The 16385-nt window shown below is 55.4% G+C and overlaps 5 protein-coding genes across 5 annotated transcripts; 4 read left to right on the plus strand and 1 right to left on the minus strand.

Annotated features, from left to right (window-relative positions):
- Positions 1 to 668: 668 nt before the first annotated feature.
- Positions 669 to 2544, plus strand: IUM83_09663 (putative soluble pyridine nucleotide transhydrogenase; the record flags this gene model as incomplete). The annotated part of the gene is made up of 4 exons (XM_067934115.1): positions 669 to 953; positions 1027 to 1322; positions 1406 to 1930; positions 1998 to 2544. 4 exons carry the CDS (start codon positions 669 to 671, stop codon positions 2542 to 2544), a joined length of 1653 nt encoding a protein of 550 aa, XP_067796909.1.
- Positions 2545 to 2729: 185 nt separating this feature from the next.
- Positions 2730 to 3658, plus strand: IUM83_09664 (calcineurin b subunit (CNB); the record flags this gene model as incomplete). Its single annotated transcript, XM_067934116.1, has 6 exons — positions 2730 to 2820; positions 2895 to 3064; positions 3130 to 3190; positions 3251 to 3381; positions 3463 to 3549; positions 3611 to 3658. The coding sequence occupies 6 exons, from the start codon at positions 2730 to 2732 to the stop codon at positions 3656 to 3658; spliced, it is 588 nt and encodes a 195-aa protein (XP_067796904.1).
- Positions 3659 to 4123: 465 nt separating this feature from the next.
- On the plus strand, positions 4124 to 5956 carry IUM83_09665 (Presenilin-like protein; the record flags this gene model as incomplete). The annotated part of the gene is made up of 2 exons (XM_067934117.1): positions 4124 to 5719; positions 5801 to 5956. 2 exons carry the CDS (start codon positions 4124 to 4126, stop codon positions 5954 to 5956), a joined length of 1752 nt encoding a protein of 583 aa, XP_067796903.1.
- Positions 5957 to 6076: 120 nt separating this feature from the next.
- IUM83_09666 (uncharacterized protein) lies at positions 6077 to 6850 on the minus strand (the record flags this gene model as incomplete). Its single annotated transcript, XM_067934118.1, has 1 exon — positions 6077 to 6850. The coding sequence occupies one exon, from the start codon at positions 6848 to 6850 to the stop codon at positions 6077 to 6079; it is 774 nt and encodes a 257-aa protein (XP_067796863.1).
- Positions 6851 to 8119: 1269 nt separating this feature from the next.
- IUM83_09667 (Hydroxyacylglutathione hydrolase) lies at positions 8120 to 8529 on the plus strand (the record flags this gene model as incomplete). Its single annotated transcript, XM_067934119.1, has 2 exons — positions 8120 to 8302; positions 8386 to 8529. 2 exons carry the CDS (start codon positions 8120 to 8122, stop codon positions 8527 to 8529), a joined length of 327 nt encoding a protein of 108 aa, XP_067796911.1.
- Positions 8530 to 16385: the final 7856 nt, after the last annotated feature.

Below are 16385 nucleotides of genomic sequence, written 5' to 3' on the forward strand. Positions count from 1 at the left end.
GCCGGCTTGTGCGGCCATGGTCACAGGCAATAGGAGGGCCTTCGAGAATCTCCGTCTACTCCGCTGAGAAAAATGACTTGGGCTCACTATGGCCTCTCCATGCCACCTCAGACGCTGGATAAGTGAGCCGCCTCCCCTATTCGCGCTACGTACGAACTTCACTCACTTTCAGGCCCGAGCCTGGGGCTGGGAGCTGAATCCGCCTGTGCGCGCTGAGTCAGAGCCCGCCGCAGCTTCTGCAGTGCCCAGGATGGGGACAGCCACGTGCCAGCGCTGGAAAACGCGACTCAAATCTGCCTCAGCCCCCTTTTTGGTCATAAACTTGTGTCCCCATGTATTGAGCAAATTGCAACAGACAAGAGGTTCAGCTCGAGCCCAAAGAGTCTTCCGCCAGTGCACTGCCGCCAGGCTGTGGTGGCATTACATACTGCCTGCAACCCGCGCCATCATGGCGTCAATTGACGCAAGGGGATCAAGGCGGCTCGACCGTCGAGATCTGGCTCCCGAGTTCCAGGTTCCAGTCCAGAAATCAAGTTCAACTTGGACCGGTTAAATCCGGCCGGCCCTGGAACCGTTAAATCCGCGTGTACCAATAACCCGGTACATTTTGGCGGTGGTGCTTTAACGCCGCACACTTGGCCTGAAGCTCGAGGATCCCTGATACCAGAATGCTGCTGCGCCGCTCCGTGGCGTCCCTGTCGCGCCCCGCGCACCCGCTGCTGCGCGCCTCCGCCTTCAGCTCGGACGCTGCTGCGGCCGACAAGAAGCCGCTGAGCGACACGCTGCGCGAGCTGCGCGCCAGCGAGCACTTCGACCTGATCGTGATCGGCAGCGGCCCCGCCGGCCAGAAGTGCGCCATCGACAGCGCCAAGCACGGCAAGTCTGTGGCCATCATCGACAAGCGCGACATGATGGGCGGCGTCTGCGTGCACACGGGCACTGTGCCCTCCAAGGTGCCGGCCGCATCGACAGGGAATGAGAGATATAGGGGTTCTTTTAGCTAACACAATGGCATTGCGGCTGTAGACGTTCCGCGAGGCCGCCCTGCACTTGACGGGGTACCGACACAAGGCCTTCTACAACGGGCAGGCGGGCCCGAGCAAGCGCTTCGGCGTGGAGGACATCCTGCAGCGCGTGCGGAAGGTGGAGGACGCCGAGACGGACATCACGCGCCACCAGCTCATGCGCAACGGCGTGCAGCTCATCAACGGCACGGCCCGCTTCCTGCCGGGTAACAAACACATGGTGGCTGTGCTGTCCAACGAGTCGTACGAGACGGCCACGGACGCCAAGCGCCACACCAGCGCCGACATCTGCAAGCGGTAACGTTGATATTTTTTTGTTTTGTTTAATATTGTTGTGGGAACTGATGGCTTATATGCCTTTTGTTTCACGACGTTGGTAGTGTGCTGACGGCCGACAAGTTCCTGGTGTGTGTGGGAACGCGTCCCGCGCGCCGCCCCGACATCCCGTTCGATGGCGAGACGATCTTTGACAGTGACCAGCTGCTGTGGGGCAAGGTGAAGACGGTCCCGCGCCGCCTGATTGTCGTGGGCGCCGGCGTCGTGGGCATGGAGTACGCGTCGATGATGACGATCATCCCCGGCACGGACGTGACGGTGATCGACGGACGCCAGGAGATCCTCAACATGGCGGACAAGGAGGTGTCCGAGGCGCTTTGCTACTCCATGGCCCAGACTGGAACCCGGTTCCTCGTTGGCGAGACCATCAAGAGCGTTGAGAAGACCCCGAAGGGCGAGGTGTTCGTGCACCTGGAGAGCGGCAAGACTGTTGTCGGTGACGGTCTGCTGTACACGGTCGGACGCCAGGGCAACGTGGAGGGACTGAACCTGGAAGCCGTTGGACTTGAGCCGGACAAACGTGGACGCATCAAGGTTGACAACAACTTCCAGACTGCGGTGCCTCATATGTACGTGAATTCGCTTTGGTTGAAAGCGCAGGCTTTCTAGATACTTATCAGATGTGGTATTATGCAGTTATGCTGCAGGCGACATCATCGGTTTCCCGGGACTTGCCTCAACCTCGATGGAGCAGGGACGACTTGCTTCCGTCCACATGCGCACATCCAAGCCGCTCAACAACATGGAGCTGTCTGACGACAAGAAGATGGACGACCCCGACCGAGTGCGTACGCGTATGCGCTCCGGTGAGGTGTTCCCCTTCGGTATCTACACCGTGCCAGAGATCTCGATGGTCGGCAAGAACGAGCAGCAGCTCACGAAGGAGCAGGTTCCGTACGAGGTGGGTGTGGCTCGGTACGAGGAGCTGGCAAGGGGCCAGATGCTGGGCGGTGTGCCCGGCTTCCTGAAGATCATCTTCTGCCCCGAAACGCTCGAGGTCTTGGGCGTTCACGCTATTGGCGAGGGTGCCACCGAGATTATTCACATTGGCCAAGTGGTCATGTCTACTGGCGGCACTCTGGAGTACTTCCGCAACGCTGTGTTCAACTACCCGACGCTTGCGGAGGCGTATCGCGTGGCTGCACTCAACGGCCTTCGTAAGATTGACCGCTTGCGCGAGTAAGCATCACGTCGAGGGTTACAAAGGATGAACCGAGGCAACGCAAAGGAGCCACGAGGTTGAAAGCAAGCTCGCAGCAGCATGAATGCACCAGTGATAGACATTCAGGAAAAACAAAAACAACGACAAATTGGATGCGTACACGAATTTGGTTTGGAATTGTGAAGCGGCGCGTAGGTTGAGGGAGAATGGGCCAAGCGAGTAGCGCGCTGTGGCCGTCGCGGGAGGTGTACGACTTGAGCGAAGAGCAGATCGAGGAAGTCCACATGATCACCTCACGTGTGAAGGACCACCGGCGCAATTGTACGCGTGGCCTGATCTTGTCTAACTTGCTCTGTCTGTTGCGTCCGCAGTTCCGCCAAAGGAGATCCACCGCATCCGGCGGAAGTACAAGACGATCGTGAAGAGCGAAGACATGACAAAGGACGAGTTTTACTCACTGCCTGCCATCTCTGTGAACCCGCTACGGGATCAGTTGTTCAAGTCGCTGGAGCTTTCGCCTGCGCAGACGATCACCTTCGCGGTATGCCCCTTAGCAGAAATCGCTCAAGGCGTGATGGTTGACCCCGATAATTGCTTCGAATGCAGGAATTCGCCAAGTTCGTTCAGATCTTCAGCTACAGCAGTTCCCAGGACGCCAAGCTCAAAGGTTTGCGCTGCACAATAACCAGCTTCGTTCACTGGAAACGTTCACAATTTTTGTTTGCAGAAGCGTTCAAGATCCACGACTTCGACGGCGACGGCAAGGTCTCCCGCGACGATCTCCGAGCGTACTGCGCGCTCGTGTTCCCCAAGGTCCCCAAAAGCGAGGGTGACGGCGCCGTGCAGGCACAGCAGGAGGTGAACAGTATACATGTATTTGCATCTGTATCAGACAACCCGTACGCGGTCACATCTGGATTGACAAATTTGTGCTCGCAGGTGCTGGAGACGCTGATCGAGCACGTCCTGAGCGAGGCCTCGTCGGCGCCGGCCCGGGACTGCCTCCTCTACGACGACTTCGTCAAGGCGAGTTGGCCAACAGCTACAGGAGATTACTTCTATGTCGCCGACTCACTTCAACATGCAGGTGATCCAGTCGACGGACTTCGAGAGCCGGCTGATCGTCCCGTTCTGACCGCGACGCCACGCTCGACCAGTCAATAGCGTCGCCGCGTCGCATCCGCATTTCTCCATCGAAACGGCAACCAGCCATCGGTGTTCGAGTATTGCCAGTGTATTGCCAACACCATCGCAGCCGGCACTCACGCTGGCCACTTGGGTATTTAAATGAACCAGCACCTGCAGACGTGGATTCGCCTAACGTCACCAGGCAAAACTCATGTCATTTTCTCATCGAGTAAAAAACGCTTTCCAGGTTGTAAAAATCCACCACATACAAATCCCAGGTGTGGGCGGCGGCTAGGGGACGTCTCCATACATTCTTCCCGATCTCCACTGGCCCGAACTGTCTATTTGGCCAACACAAGCTGCGATCGATCGTCGGAGAGCTGGGGGCGTGAGGCGGTTGCTTTGACTTGGCGAGCAGCTCAAGCGCAGGCACCGGACTCAAGCGCAGCGCAGGCAACCGACAGACTCGTTGATGGCGAAGGACGCGCAGGTGCGCGGCGAGGACGGCGCCATGCCCATGGACAACACGGCGCTGCTGGCCGGCGCCAGCTATGACAAGCTCACGACGCCCAACAGCGGCGACACGCCCGTGGCGGCGTCGGCGCAGCAGCGGCAGGACAGGCCCCAGGAGCAGGAGCAGGAGCAGGAGCAGGGCGAGAGCTACGACGACCTCATGCACGGCATCAACTCGTTCTGGGCCATCGTGTTCCCCGTGTGCGTGACCATGGTGGTGGCCAGCCTCGTGGTGGTCAACTACCGCAGCACCAGCATCGAGGCCTCCATGTCCACGTACCTCGTGTACGGCAACTCGGGCTCGGGCTCGAGCGGCAGCGGCGGCGGCTCGGGCATCGGCGAGTCGCTGGTCAACGCGCTCGTGATCATCGGCGCCATCGCCGTGCTCACGTTCGGCATGGCGCTGCTGTACAAGTACAACTGCATGAAGTTCCTGAGCGGCTACATCATGTTCGCGTCCACGGCCATCCTGAGCTTCGTGGGCGGCCAGCTCGTGGACGAGATCGTGAACGACCAGTTCGGCTGGGCCGTGGACTGGCCCTCCTTCCTCTTCGTCATGATCAACTTCGGCTTCGTCGGCGTCATCTCCATCTTCTACCAGAAGGGCACGCCCAAGTTCGTGCAAAACGGATACCTCGTCATGGTCAGCGTCATCTTGGCCTGGGAGTTCTCCATGTGGCCTGAGTGGACCACCATCACCTTCTGCGTCATGTTCGCCTGCTACGACCTGTGCGCCGTGCTCACGCCCTGCGGCCCGCTCAAATACCTCATTGGCCTCATCCAGGAGAAGCAGGCGCCGCTGCCCGGCCTGCTGTACGAGGCCGATGTGCGCGACGGAGTTTCGCACGACCACCACAGGCAACAACAGCGCCAGCAGCAGCGTCAACAACCGCCGCCGCCGCCGCCGCAGCAGGAGCAACCGCGCCGCCCCAAGAACACACCGACGGACGAGGTGACGACTGCCCAGCGCCCGTCATCGTCGACTACGTCGCAGTCGTCAAGCAACAGCAACCAGAACAGCAACGCCAACGCGTCCGTGACTAACAGCACGCGCAACGTACTCCCTCAAGCGCCGACGGCGGCGGCACCTGTGGCCGAACCTTCGACAGCCGCAGAGCGTGATGACCGCACGGACTCGTCCCCGATCCCGTTGATGTCTTCTGGACGCCCACGTAACGTGGCCGAGTCCAGCTTCACAACGTACGAGTGCGAGACGATGGAGGCGCTCGTAGGCCTGTTGACCCAATTCTACGAGATGTTCAGCCCGGAAGATACGTGGAAGGCACCCCAGGTGGCTGAGAAGTTCTTCCCCACGCAAGACCGCTTGTGGCTCCTGATCTTCCACAAGTACTACGTCTGCTCGTGCTCAATGGACATGCCCTGCCCCGTTCAGGCGAGACGTGAGCGTCGTCAACAACAACGTCAGGAGGAAGAGGGGGACGACAAGACCATTAAGCTGGGACTGGGTGACTTCATCTTCTACAGTGTGCTAGTCGGTCGTGCTGCCATCAAGGACTTCTCAACGTTTGCTGTTACCTTCGTCTGCATCGTGATGGTAAGTCGCTCTGTGCTTTCGGTGTAACGTTGTGTGCCTACGAACTGCGCGCTAACCTTCACGTATCATTTGTGATTACAGGGTCTTGGCGGCACATTGTTCCTGCTTGCTGTGTTGCACAAGGCGTTGCCGGCGTTGCCTATCTCGATCTTTTTGGCCACGATTTTCTATTTCTTGACCGAGTACATCTTCATCGATTTCTGCAGTTTCATGATGACGTTCCCAGCCGCAGTGTAGTGGAGAAGATATTGAAAAAAAATGAAACAAGAAAAATATACTCCATGTTTTGACGTCGATAGGAATCGTGTCCACTTCCAAACGCTTGGATCTATGATAGCCGTATTTCCCTGGGGGCGATCAACCCGAAGCACAGTCAGTATCTGAAAGACGCCCAAGCGCGTCCAATTGCCGAGCATGTAGTTTGGTTTCAAGACCAAAGTCAGTGGCAGCGAGGCGTAGTACATCAGCATCCTCCGTGACATCCCCACCTAGCGATACATCTACTGGGGATTTCTTGCAGTCGAAATCACGAACAGCATACGAACTGGCAAGTCCTCCAGCAAACGCTTGAAGCAATGGATATCGTCCCTTCGTCAGTGCCCATGTCTGCACGAATGGGGATTCTTTGTGGCACTGAGCCAACGCCTTCTTCATCTCTGCATCACGAGTTGCTGCTCGATGGAACGCTTGATACTCCCGATCCAGATTGCTCAATTCCTCTTCAGAGAAACATACATGCATGAGCCCTTTGTGCTGCTTAAGCAGCGCAGTGAAGTCACGTCCGCTTAACCGAGCCAAGTCTTGCGGTAGCACTGGAGGGAGATCGACGTCTTCAGTAGCCAAACCAGCAACTCCACCCTCCTCTAGCGACGTGGTGCTGAGATCAGTCAAAGACTCGGCTAGGTTTAGCATGCAAACACCGATATTCTCCAGCACCTTATCCGAAGCTGCCGCCTCCAAGCCGTCGGCTACGTTGATAACGAAGATACCCTGGTCGCCTAGGAAGTCATTCACACTCGACTTGAGAATCGACAACTTGCCATCAGGTGAGAAATATCGCTGCTCCTGGTCCTCTGTCTGCTCCCCCTTCTGAATGTTGAAAATGGCAAAGAGCTCCACCGCCATTTCCATGATAACTTGGCCCTGTCGTGTGCGAGAAACTCGAGGCAATCGCAGCTCGAGGAAAGCATCGTTCGCTCGGGTAGCGATCCAGTGCACTACGAAAAACGCTACCCACCAGACAGGGGTGGAAAAAAATGATTGCCGTACCGTAGTTACTGAATTGGACGCATTCAATTATGTATTACGGTGTCTAGAGATTTGCGTATAATAATATATTAGACAATAATTGCAGTACAATACGGTACTACAGTCAAACCTGTTTATATGATCCTCCCTATTTGAGCCTTGCCATTTATTTGATGCAAGCTTTGTTGCTACCAAATATTTTACTTAGTTTTTGTATAACCGCTGTTTATATGTATACAAGGTATATGAGTCACATTTTGGAGGACCAAATTAGGTCTAACCTGTTTATTTGATTCACACTGTTCACGACCACACACTCTTCAAAGCCCCCACCGCTCAACGCCCAACGCCCAACGCAAGCCCCCTTCCCTCGCAATGTCTCCTCGCACGTGTCTGACGCTAGAACAAAAGCTCCAAGTGCACCTAAAGCTCAAGCAGAATCCTGGCATGAACAACCCCATGCTCGCTGAGTGGATTTGACAGCGATTTTATCGAAGTGGGAGGGCGCTGTGAGCGCTAGTGAGTATCTGGCAGTGGATGAGGACGTGCCTGCGCACGAGCCAGATGTGATAGTGGACGAAGCAGCAGGAAGTGATGCAGTTTCGCAGGACGAGCAGGAGGAGGAGGAGGAGGACCAGGAACCCACAATTCAACCTGCCATCGCTCTGAGACACTGCATGGAGCTGTCTGCATTTCTGCTTCAATGCGGATAGCAGACTGATAGAGAACGAAGAGCTTTACAGACTGTGACCGCTTTGGTTCGGTAGACTACGGTGAAGGCAAAGCGGCAGCGAATTATGCGCGATTACTTTACGTGCACCACATTTTTTTTAACTGTCCATTTTATATGAGTCATTGTTGTAGATGACCACCAACGGGGCCTCATATAAACAGGTTTGACTGTACACCATTTGTCAAATGCGATCGGGTGGCTAAGCCGAGCTGAGACCCTTGTAACCACCAATTCGCCGCCTCCAACCGAGAATCGACCTCCCACAAGGCCCTGAGACCACTTGGCATTTCTCAATCGTCAGTCTATTGACCACGCAACCCGCTGCCTCCTTCCCATCCCTCCCACCAACTCGCCATCATGGTCAGCAACAAGGAGATGTCACCCTACTTCTATCAGTCCCTCCGTGACTCTCTGTTCCGCTGCAAGCTGTGCGGCGCGGACAGGAAGCAGTCGACGCCGTCGAGGACCTGGTGCCGACGGGCGCCACCCGCCGCAAGCTGGTCGAGCTGTTCGACCACATGAAGAAGTTTGAGAGTGTGTCAAGTGGCTTCAGCCAGAGGTCAGCTTGGCTGAGGTGCGGCTCCTCTTCGACTCTCTTCTCGGTGAGTATGCCGTCATGGGCGAGCATCTCAAACCGAGTGCAAGGATCGTGCACTCACCCACTTTTGAGAACGGCATTGTGAAGGTCATCAACGGCACCAAGTTGACGAGCGTGGAGGTGGCGGCTTTGGAACAATTCGACGTCGACGAGGACAGCGGCACCGACCGCTCAGGAGCGGTGACTCGCAACGGCGCTGCAACGCGCAATGAGAATCTGCACTTGTTCTAAGCTCACAGACAGTCGAGACTTTGATATTCGTGAGCAAAGGCTGGCTTTATTGTTGTGGTTAGCTCTGCTCTCTACTCGGCGAAATGCGGAATGATTTTTGTCTGGGCAGGGGCGGAGCCCACTGGGCTGTGGGTTCAATAGGTATTGTCGTACGTAGCCAATGTGAGAGATCGCACCATATTTCTCATACTCTCTTCTCGACATCAACACTGACACGGATCTGAAGCCCTTCAAGCACAGCACAAGACATTCAAAACAAACAGACCTCGTCAATAACTTCATCGAGTATGCAGGCCGTTTGAAAATATCAATTTCCACCCATACGCATAGTGTTAGCACACTCATACGCGGATCTGGCCTTCCTTCCAGTCGCTGAGCTCCACGCCATGCCAAATCCTCATACCACTAAATGGCGTGATGCTCATCAGTCTGTGGGCTCTCTTCTGTTTGCAAACTGGGTCTCCTTGCTGGTCCCACACTCATGTGGTGAACGCACCACGGATCTAGCTACTCAGCCTTATTTATTCCCCCGAACATAAGCTCCGCCATCGCCTATGGCTGCCCTTCCGATTGCACGGACTCTAAGTTGTGCGCGGTGGCGCCTAAATATCTCAACTGGCAACGGCTTCGTCAACATGTCGGCGACGTTCTCCTTCGACGCCACAGGCTTCACGGTTATCCCGTTCCTCGCCACGTACTCGCGGATTTTGAGGTCTTTGATTCGCAACTGCTTGGTACGACGGTGTTTACCAGCATGTTTCATCAATTCACGCGCACTACTAGAGTCGCAACAGAGTACAGTACCCACTCTCGGCAACTGCAACTCATCCGCCAACTGCTCCAGCCACACGGCATCATGGGCTCCCGTGTTGGCCGCTATCAACTCTGCTTCACATGTGCTTTCTGCTAGGATGTCTTGCTTCCAGCTTTTGGCCGAAATTAGTTGTCCACTGCAGTACACAGTAAAGCCACTCACAGATTTCATGTCTCCCCCTTCTGAAGCAAAGTTGGCATCAGTATAGACCTCAATGTGGAGCTTCTCATTCTTCCTAGCTTCCACCAAATCATAATGCAACCCCATGTCCTGACTGCCAATCAAATAGCGAAGGACTCTTTTGGCTGCTCTCCAGTGTACTGCCGAGTACTTGTTCAGAAACTTGCTCAGAATCCGGATCGCAGTCGCCGACTCTGGACGAGATCCACTCACCAAGTACTGCAGCCACCCAACTAGACTGCGATACGGTAAGCACTCATCTTGCTTGTGCTCACCTTCTGTTGCTGATTGCAACTTCACCGCATCAGTTGTCATTGGAATGTGCACTGGATATGCAGTATCCACGCGAAACTTCTGCATGATGTCCTGCGCGTACTTCGTCTGCTGGAAGATCACGTGCCTCCGGGTCGTACGCAATCTGCAATCCCAACAGGTAGTTTACATTGCCCAACTCCTTCATATTAAATCGGGCCATCAACTTTCTAGCTATGAACTCCACACCTTGTTGACAACCAATTAGCAAAATGTCATCTACATAGATCGGTAAGAGCACGAGGCGTGACTCCACACGAATCCAGTAGAGAGTTTCGTCCTTAAAGCATCTCTGGAATCCGAACTCTACCAATGCAATGTGTAGAGTACTGTTCCAATTCCGCGGTGACTGACGCAGGCCATATATACTCCTCTTCAGGAGGCATACCCAGTCCTCGTATCCCCTCTTCACGTGCCCTTGAGGCTGCTCCATGAAGATCACCCTGTCGGTGGGTGCATTGAGGAATGCAGTGACAAAATCATACTGCTTCACGACTGCACGCGTCATCCCCGCGTAGAGCAACACAAGTCTCAGTGTCTCAAAACGAACCACTGGAGCAAACGTGTCGTCAAACTCCAATCCCCAAATTTGTAGGCAGCCAAGAACTACCAGTCTTGCTTTGTATCTTACCAAGCGGTGTTCATTCTCCTTCAGCACCCAAATCCATTTGTTTTTGAGTACATGAGTGTTCTCGGGTCGTGGCACTAAGACCCAAGTCCCATTCTTCAGCTGCGCTAGAAACTCCTCCTTGGTGGCCTCTAGCCACTTCGCACACTGGGGAGAGGCCATCATTTCATCCCACGTCACTGGAACATGCAGTCCCATCATTGCAGTTGCTGCCGTAGACGAGCTCAGCACACTCGCAACGAAATCTTTCAGGTGGACAGGTTTCTTCTTCGCGCGCTGTGAATGTAACGGGGTTACACGTACAAGTGGCTGCAAGCCACTTGTGAATTTAACAGATAGGTTATCTGTTAAACGTTTTGGATACTTCCTCACATTGGTGTAAGACACACCGATGGATACATTGAAGTGGACCACCACAGTGAGTGGTCCACACACACCCAAAAGATCCTATTGGTAGAAAGCAGCATCTTTCTACCAATCAGAGACATGCATATTAGCGGGGCTCTGACAGCCAGCCGCTGCCAACCCTTTCATAGATGATAAACAGTTTTTAGCAGATTTTAGAGGAAGATCAATTTACAAACAATACAGTTCTCATTTTACCTTAAACTAGCTACTTGGAGTCTTGTCTAAAGTTAACTTATATTTGTGTACTCAAATATAATTAACCTAAGTAATTACTAAGTACTTACGCTTCCTCATACACGTTGCGCAACGTGTAAGCTAAAGTAGTGAGTCAAGTTAGACCCACTACACCTGGTAGCACTTTGTAGTCCGTCCAACGACCGACTGCTTGACGTTCGTACGCGGCGTACGAACGCGGAGCCGAGAACCACATGAGCACGGAGGTGCCCATGGAGAGCTCCAACACGCCTGCAACGCATGTTGCACGCGCTGACTGCCCCCACCTGTCTGACCCAGAGTGGGAGGCCCTCCAACGACTGTCAACAGTCATTGGAGAAGCGGCGATAGCTACAATGCTGCGTACGCTATCGCCGACGGAGCAACATGATGTTGCTCTGGGGTTCATCATGAAGGAGCAGCGTGACGCTGCTTCCTCAGTGACGGCGTCGTCAGGGACGACACCGCGTGCTCAATCATTGAAATTGAGCGTAAGCAATTACGTGGGAAGAGAGGGCGAGCCTCTCCTCTGGGGCATGTTGAGCTCGACACAGCCATAGCAGCTCGATGCATCGTCGACCCGCTGTCGAAGGTCGCGTTCGCCATGTCCTGCCTTGGCGGACGCGCAAGGAGTTGGGCGTATGGACGCCGACTCTCCGATCCTACGTGCTTCAGCACGTACGAAGTATTCAAGGAGGAGCTCAAACAAGCGTTTGAGCCCCCGCAAAACGAATTCCGGTCGAGGGCGGAGTTCCTCGACCTTCAGCAGGGTAAGCATGATGTCCATGCTTACGCGCAGCGCGCACGATATTTGGTATCAAATATCGTGACTAACCCGATTGACGAGGCGACCAAGGTCGTCACGTTCATGAAAGGACTTAGAGATGGGCCTGTGAAGACCTATCTCTTCCGAGAGTACCCGAGTACTCTCGAAGCTGCGATCACTCTTGCCATGCAAGAGGAGTTTAGCCTGCGGCAGGCTAAACTGCATGTGAACGTGCCGAGGCCGCAACCACGCCCGGTAGCGAGGACGGGAGGTCCGGAACCAATGGACCTCTCGAGCGCAACAACTGCTGGTTACCAGCAGCAGGGAGGTAACGTGCGATGCTTCCGTTGCGGAAGGATCGGTCACTTTGCACGGGAGTGCACAGCTCCCATGCCCCCTGGAGGTGGCCGTCGTGGCGATGCTAGGCATCGCCGCGGACCAACAAAAACGCGAACATCCAGTAGGCGCGGGGCGCCCTACTGGTAATGCAGTCGCGCGTGCCGACATCGGGCACGCGACACTAAGGACTGCAGCCCCCAGTGAGACCAGCTCTCACTGCAAGAAACAAGATGACAGGCCGAACCTAGTCATCTTGAGGTTTACTCGAAGAGAGCGAGTGACTCTCTTCGAGCTTTGGTAGACTCAGGCGCGTCGAACAACTTTGTTCGACTACGAAGCCTGTCGAGACTTGACTTCGAGGAGGTAGATACACCTCGAAGTCTTCTGGAGGTACGACTGGCAACAGGTGCCATCGTGAAGACCGAGAAGCGCGTCGTGAACGTGCGCTTCTCGTACAAACAACGAGTGTTTGTCGAACACTTTATCGTCCTGGACCTGGACGATAAGTTCGACGTGGTAATGGGCATGCCGTGGCTTGCACGGCATGATCCGGTGATAGACTGGAAGAAGCGCACGCTCGTGCGCTTCGGACGCGATAGCGGAACAGAGAGCGATGGCCCTGTTACCGCAGCGCGCGCACCAGCAGGTGCGCGCGGCTCACCAGTCGAGACAGCGCTTAATGCTGCTGTCCCGGAGTGTCCAGGAAGTGCGCGAGGGCGCGCACAAGTGAGACCCACGTCGGCAATGCTGCCGACGTCGGAAGAAAAAGATGTGTTGGTTCCGGGAACCAACACCCACGTTCAAGCGTGTAAGGGACAGTCCCTGACCCGAAGCGGTCAGGTCGACAACGACGCGTCGGCTCCGGGAGCCGACGCACCCTCGGTCATGAGGGGCTCCGCCAATGAATGGCGTCGAGGTGACGAAGGCGTGTCAACTCCGGGAGTTGACGCTGCAAACAGTGCGGACGGTTGCAAACGTACCGCACTGACGCAATTTGCATGCTGTCGTGCAGCCGGGCTGCACGACGAAGCGCCATGCGATCAAGCCGGGCTTGATATCGCGCGCCCGCAGACAGGGTCTGCCGGCGAAGGGACACATTACCGTGCAGCCGGGCTGCACGAAGGAAAATGCGGTCAAGCCGGGCTTGATACCGCGCGCCCGCGGACAGGGTCCGCCGGCGAACGACTGTCCACGGCCGGGCCTGGACAAGAAGAACAACTGTGCGGAGCCGGGCTCCGCACAACAAGAAGACGGCGCAAGCGGAAAACGCTGCGCAAGTCTCGGTCCGGGACCGAGACGCAACAAGAGCAGTCTGCTGGGCAGACTGCGGCGGTGACGCCGAATGTCAAGACGCTAAGCGTCTTGACGCGCACCGATACTGGATTCCAATATCGCGACATGGAACTCGCTAGTCCTCCGACGACGGCGTCGGAGTTGACTTCGCTCCCAGCCATGAGCTGGAAGCGCTTCACGCGCGACTTGCACGATGGACGCATCGAACAAGTCTGCGTTCTTTCGGACAGCGAAAGAACGGCGAGGCGAGAGCGAAGAGCTGAGGCAGCTCTTCATGGGAAGTACCACTGAGAGTGAAGACACCCTCCGTGCGAAGACGAAGCGAGAGCGCTTCGAGGAATAAGGTTGGGACTCGCTGAAGTCGAGTCCCTATTACGAATTGTTGAGGGAGTACAAAGACGTACTCCCGGAAGACATTCTGCGGAGCTTCCGCAGGATAAGGGCATTCAGCACGAGATTGATCTCGTGCCGGGCACGAAGTACTGTGTCACGCGGCAGTGGCCACTGCCGCGAGAGCAAGTGAAAGCGATCGACGACTTCTTTGAAAGTCGTCGTAAAAGCAGGACAAGTGCGGGAATCAAAGTCCCCGCACAGTGCTCCGACGTTCTGTGTCAAGAAGCCACAGGGCGGATGGCGCATCGTTCATGCTACAACAAGCTGAACGATGCGACGGTACCGGCGCAGACGCCGATACCACGAAAAGATGTTATCATCGATTCGATGGCCGGGAGCACCGTTTACAGTGCTCTCGACTTGCGAGATGGATTTTATCAAATCCTAATGCGTGAGAGCGATATCCCTCTCACGGCAGTGAGCACGCCAAGCGGCATGCTCTGGGAATGGCTAGTAATGCCGCAGGGGCTTAAGAATGCCCCTGCGACTTTCAACAGGTGCGTGACGCACTTGTTGCGCTCGGTGCGCGACTTCGCACCGAGCTACTTCGATGATGTATTCATCCACAGCCGGGCTGTGGACGGAAAGACGACGTAGAGATGCACAGGGTGCATCTCCGGAGAACTACTTGAGCTTATGCGAAAGCATAAGCTCTACGCGAACCTGAAGAAGTGTATCTTCGGGGCGAGCGAGATACCCGTCCTCGGGTGTCTCGTAGGGAAGAATGGTGTTCGCCCTGACCCAGAAAAGGTCAGAGTGATTAATGAATGGCCAACGCCTTCAAGTGTCAAGGAACTGAGGCAGTTCCTTATTTGGCCACGTACTTGTGCAAGTACGTGGAGGACTATGCGGGCAAGATCCGCCCACTGTCACAGCTTCTTAAGAAAGAAGCTGTGTGGAATTGGACACCCGATTGCCAAAAGGCATTCGATACAGTCAAGCGGGGCTTGACTGAGGCGCCGATCTTGGCAGTGGCTGACCAAGATCGCCCATTTCACGTAGTGTGTGACGCATCAGATTTCGCGATCGGATGCGCGTTAATGCAGCACGATCACGAGGGCCGTGATCGTGTCGTCTACCAATCGCGTCAGCTGAAGCCAGCTGAGCGCAACTATCCGGTGCATGACAAGGAACTCCTTGCCATGAAGTATGCACTCGCAAAGTTCCGAGTGTATTTGCTTGGAAGTAGACCATTTGTGGTCTACACCGACCATGCTTCACTGCGCACCGCAGTGAAGTCGCCACACATTTCACAAAGAATGGCGAGATGGCTCTCATTCTTTGCGGAGTATAACTTCCGGGTCGAATATAAACCCGGAAGATTGAACGTGGTGGCCGACGCGTTATCACGTCGGCCAGACTATGCAGAAGCTGTTGACGTCAATGCCATTGACGCCATGCGATCGAGCAAACCCACATCATCTCTGTTGGATGATGTGAAGGCCGCGTACGCGCACGACGCGGACGCGAAGCTCTTGCTGGCCTATGGCACAGCGCCTTCTGACAAGTCCCGTCAGAAGCTGCCCAAGCACCTTCGAGCGCGTGCACACCGCTTTCGTGTGCACGAAGGACTGCTACTCTACAACGCAGTCGACGACAACGCGGATCGCGTTGTCGTGCCAAATGACCATGACCTGCGACTCAGGATCATGTACGAATATCATGATGCCCCGACTGCGGGACATCTCGGACGTGAGAAGACTTACGTCCTTCTCACGCGCGACTTCTACTGGCACCACCAGTATAAGTGGGTGCGCAAGTACATCCGTGCTTGCGAGGTATGCCAACGCGTGAAGCCTGCGCCATTCGCGCAGGCTCCACTGCAATCACTACCGACTCCTTCGGAGTGTTGGAAGTCCATGTCTTTGGACTTCATCTTTGGTCTTCCCCCGGACAGCGGAGGGAACACCGGTGTTGTGGTCTTTGTAGACCGTTTCAGCAAGATGGTACATCTTGCTGCGGTGCCAGCAGAGGTGACCGCGAAGCAGACAGCCCGTCTGCTCGTCGACATGGTGTTCAAACACCATGGCATGCCGTCCGACATCGTGTCGGACAGAGACCCGCGCTTCACAGCGCATCTGTGGCAAGAAGTGTTTACACTTCTTGGGAGCCAGCTTTCCATGTCGACTGCGGATCATCCGCAGACGGACGGTCAAACCGAGCGCGTGAATCGCGTGCTCGTCGATATGTTAAAGAGCTACGCTCACTCGTTCCAATACTGGAGCGAGTGTTTATCGATGGCAGAGTTTGCCATCAATAACTCAGTGCATGCCTCAACCGGGCATACACCGTTCTACGTGAATGCCATGCGGCATCCACGCCTCCCGAGTTTACTCGGAGTGATGGCTCCCACTTTAAGTGGGGAGGATCTACGACTGCAATACAGCAGCCGTAGAAACCGCTGACACTTGCACAGTGTCAGCTGCAACAATGGACAAACCACATGAGTCTGCGCAGGGCGCAGACTCCCCCAACAACATGGCCAACGACCACGGGTGCTGCGCAGGGCG

Source organism: Phytophthora cinnamomi (assembly GCF_018691715.1).
Source record: "Phytophthora cinnamomi strain GKB4 chromosome Unknown Contig15, whole genome shotgun sequence".
Taxonomy (NCBI): domain Eukaryota; phylum Oomycota; class Peronosporomycetes; order Peronosporales; family Peronosporaceae; genus Phytophthora; species Phytophthora cinnamomi.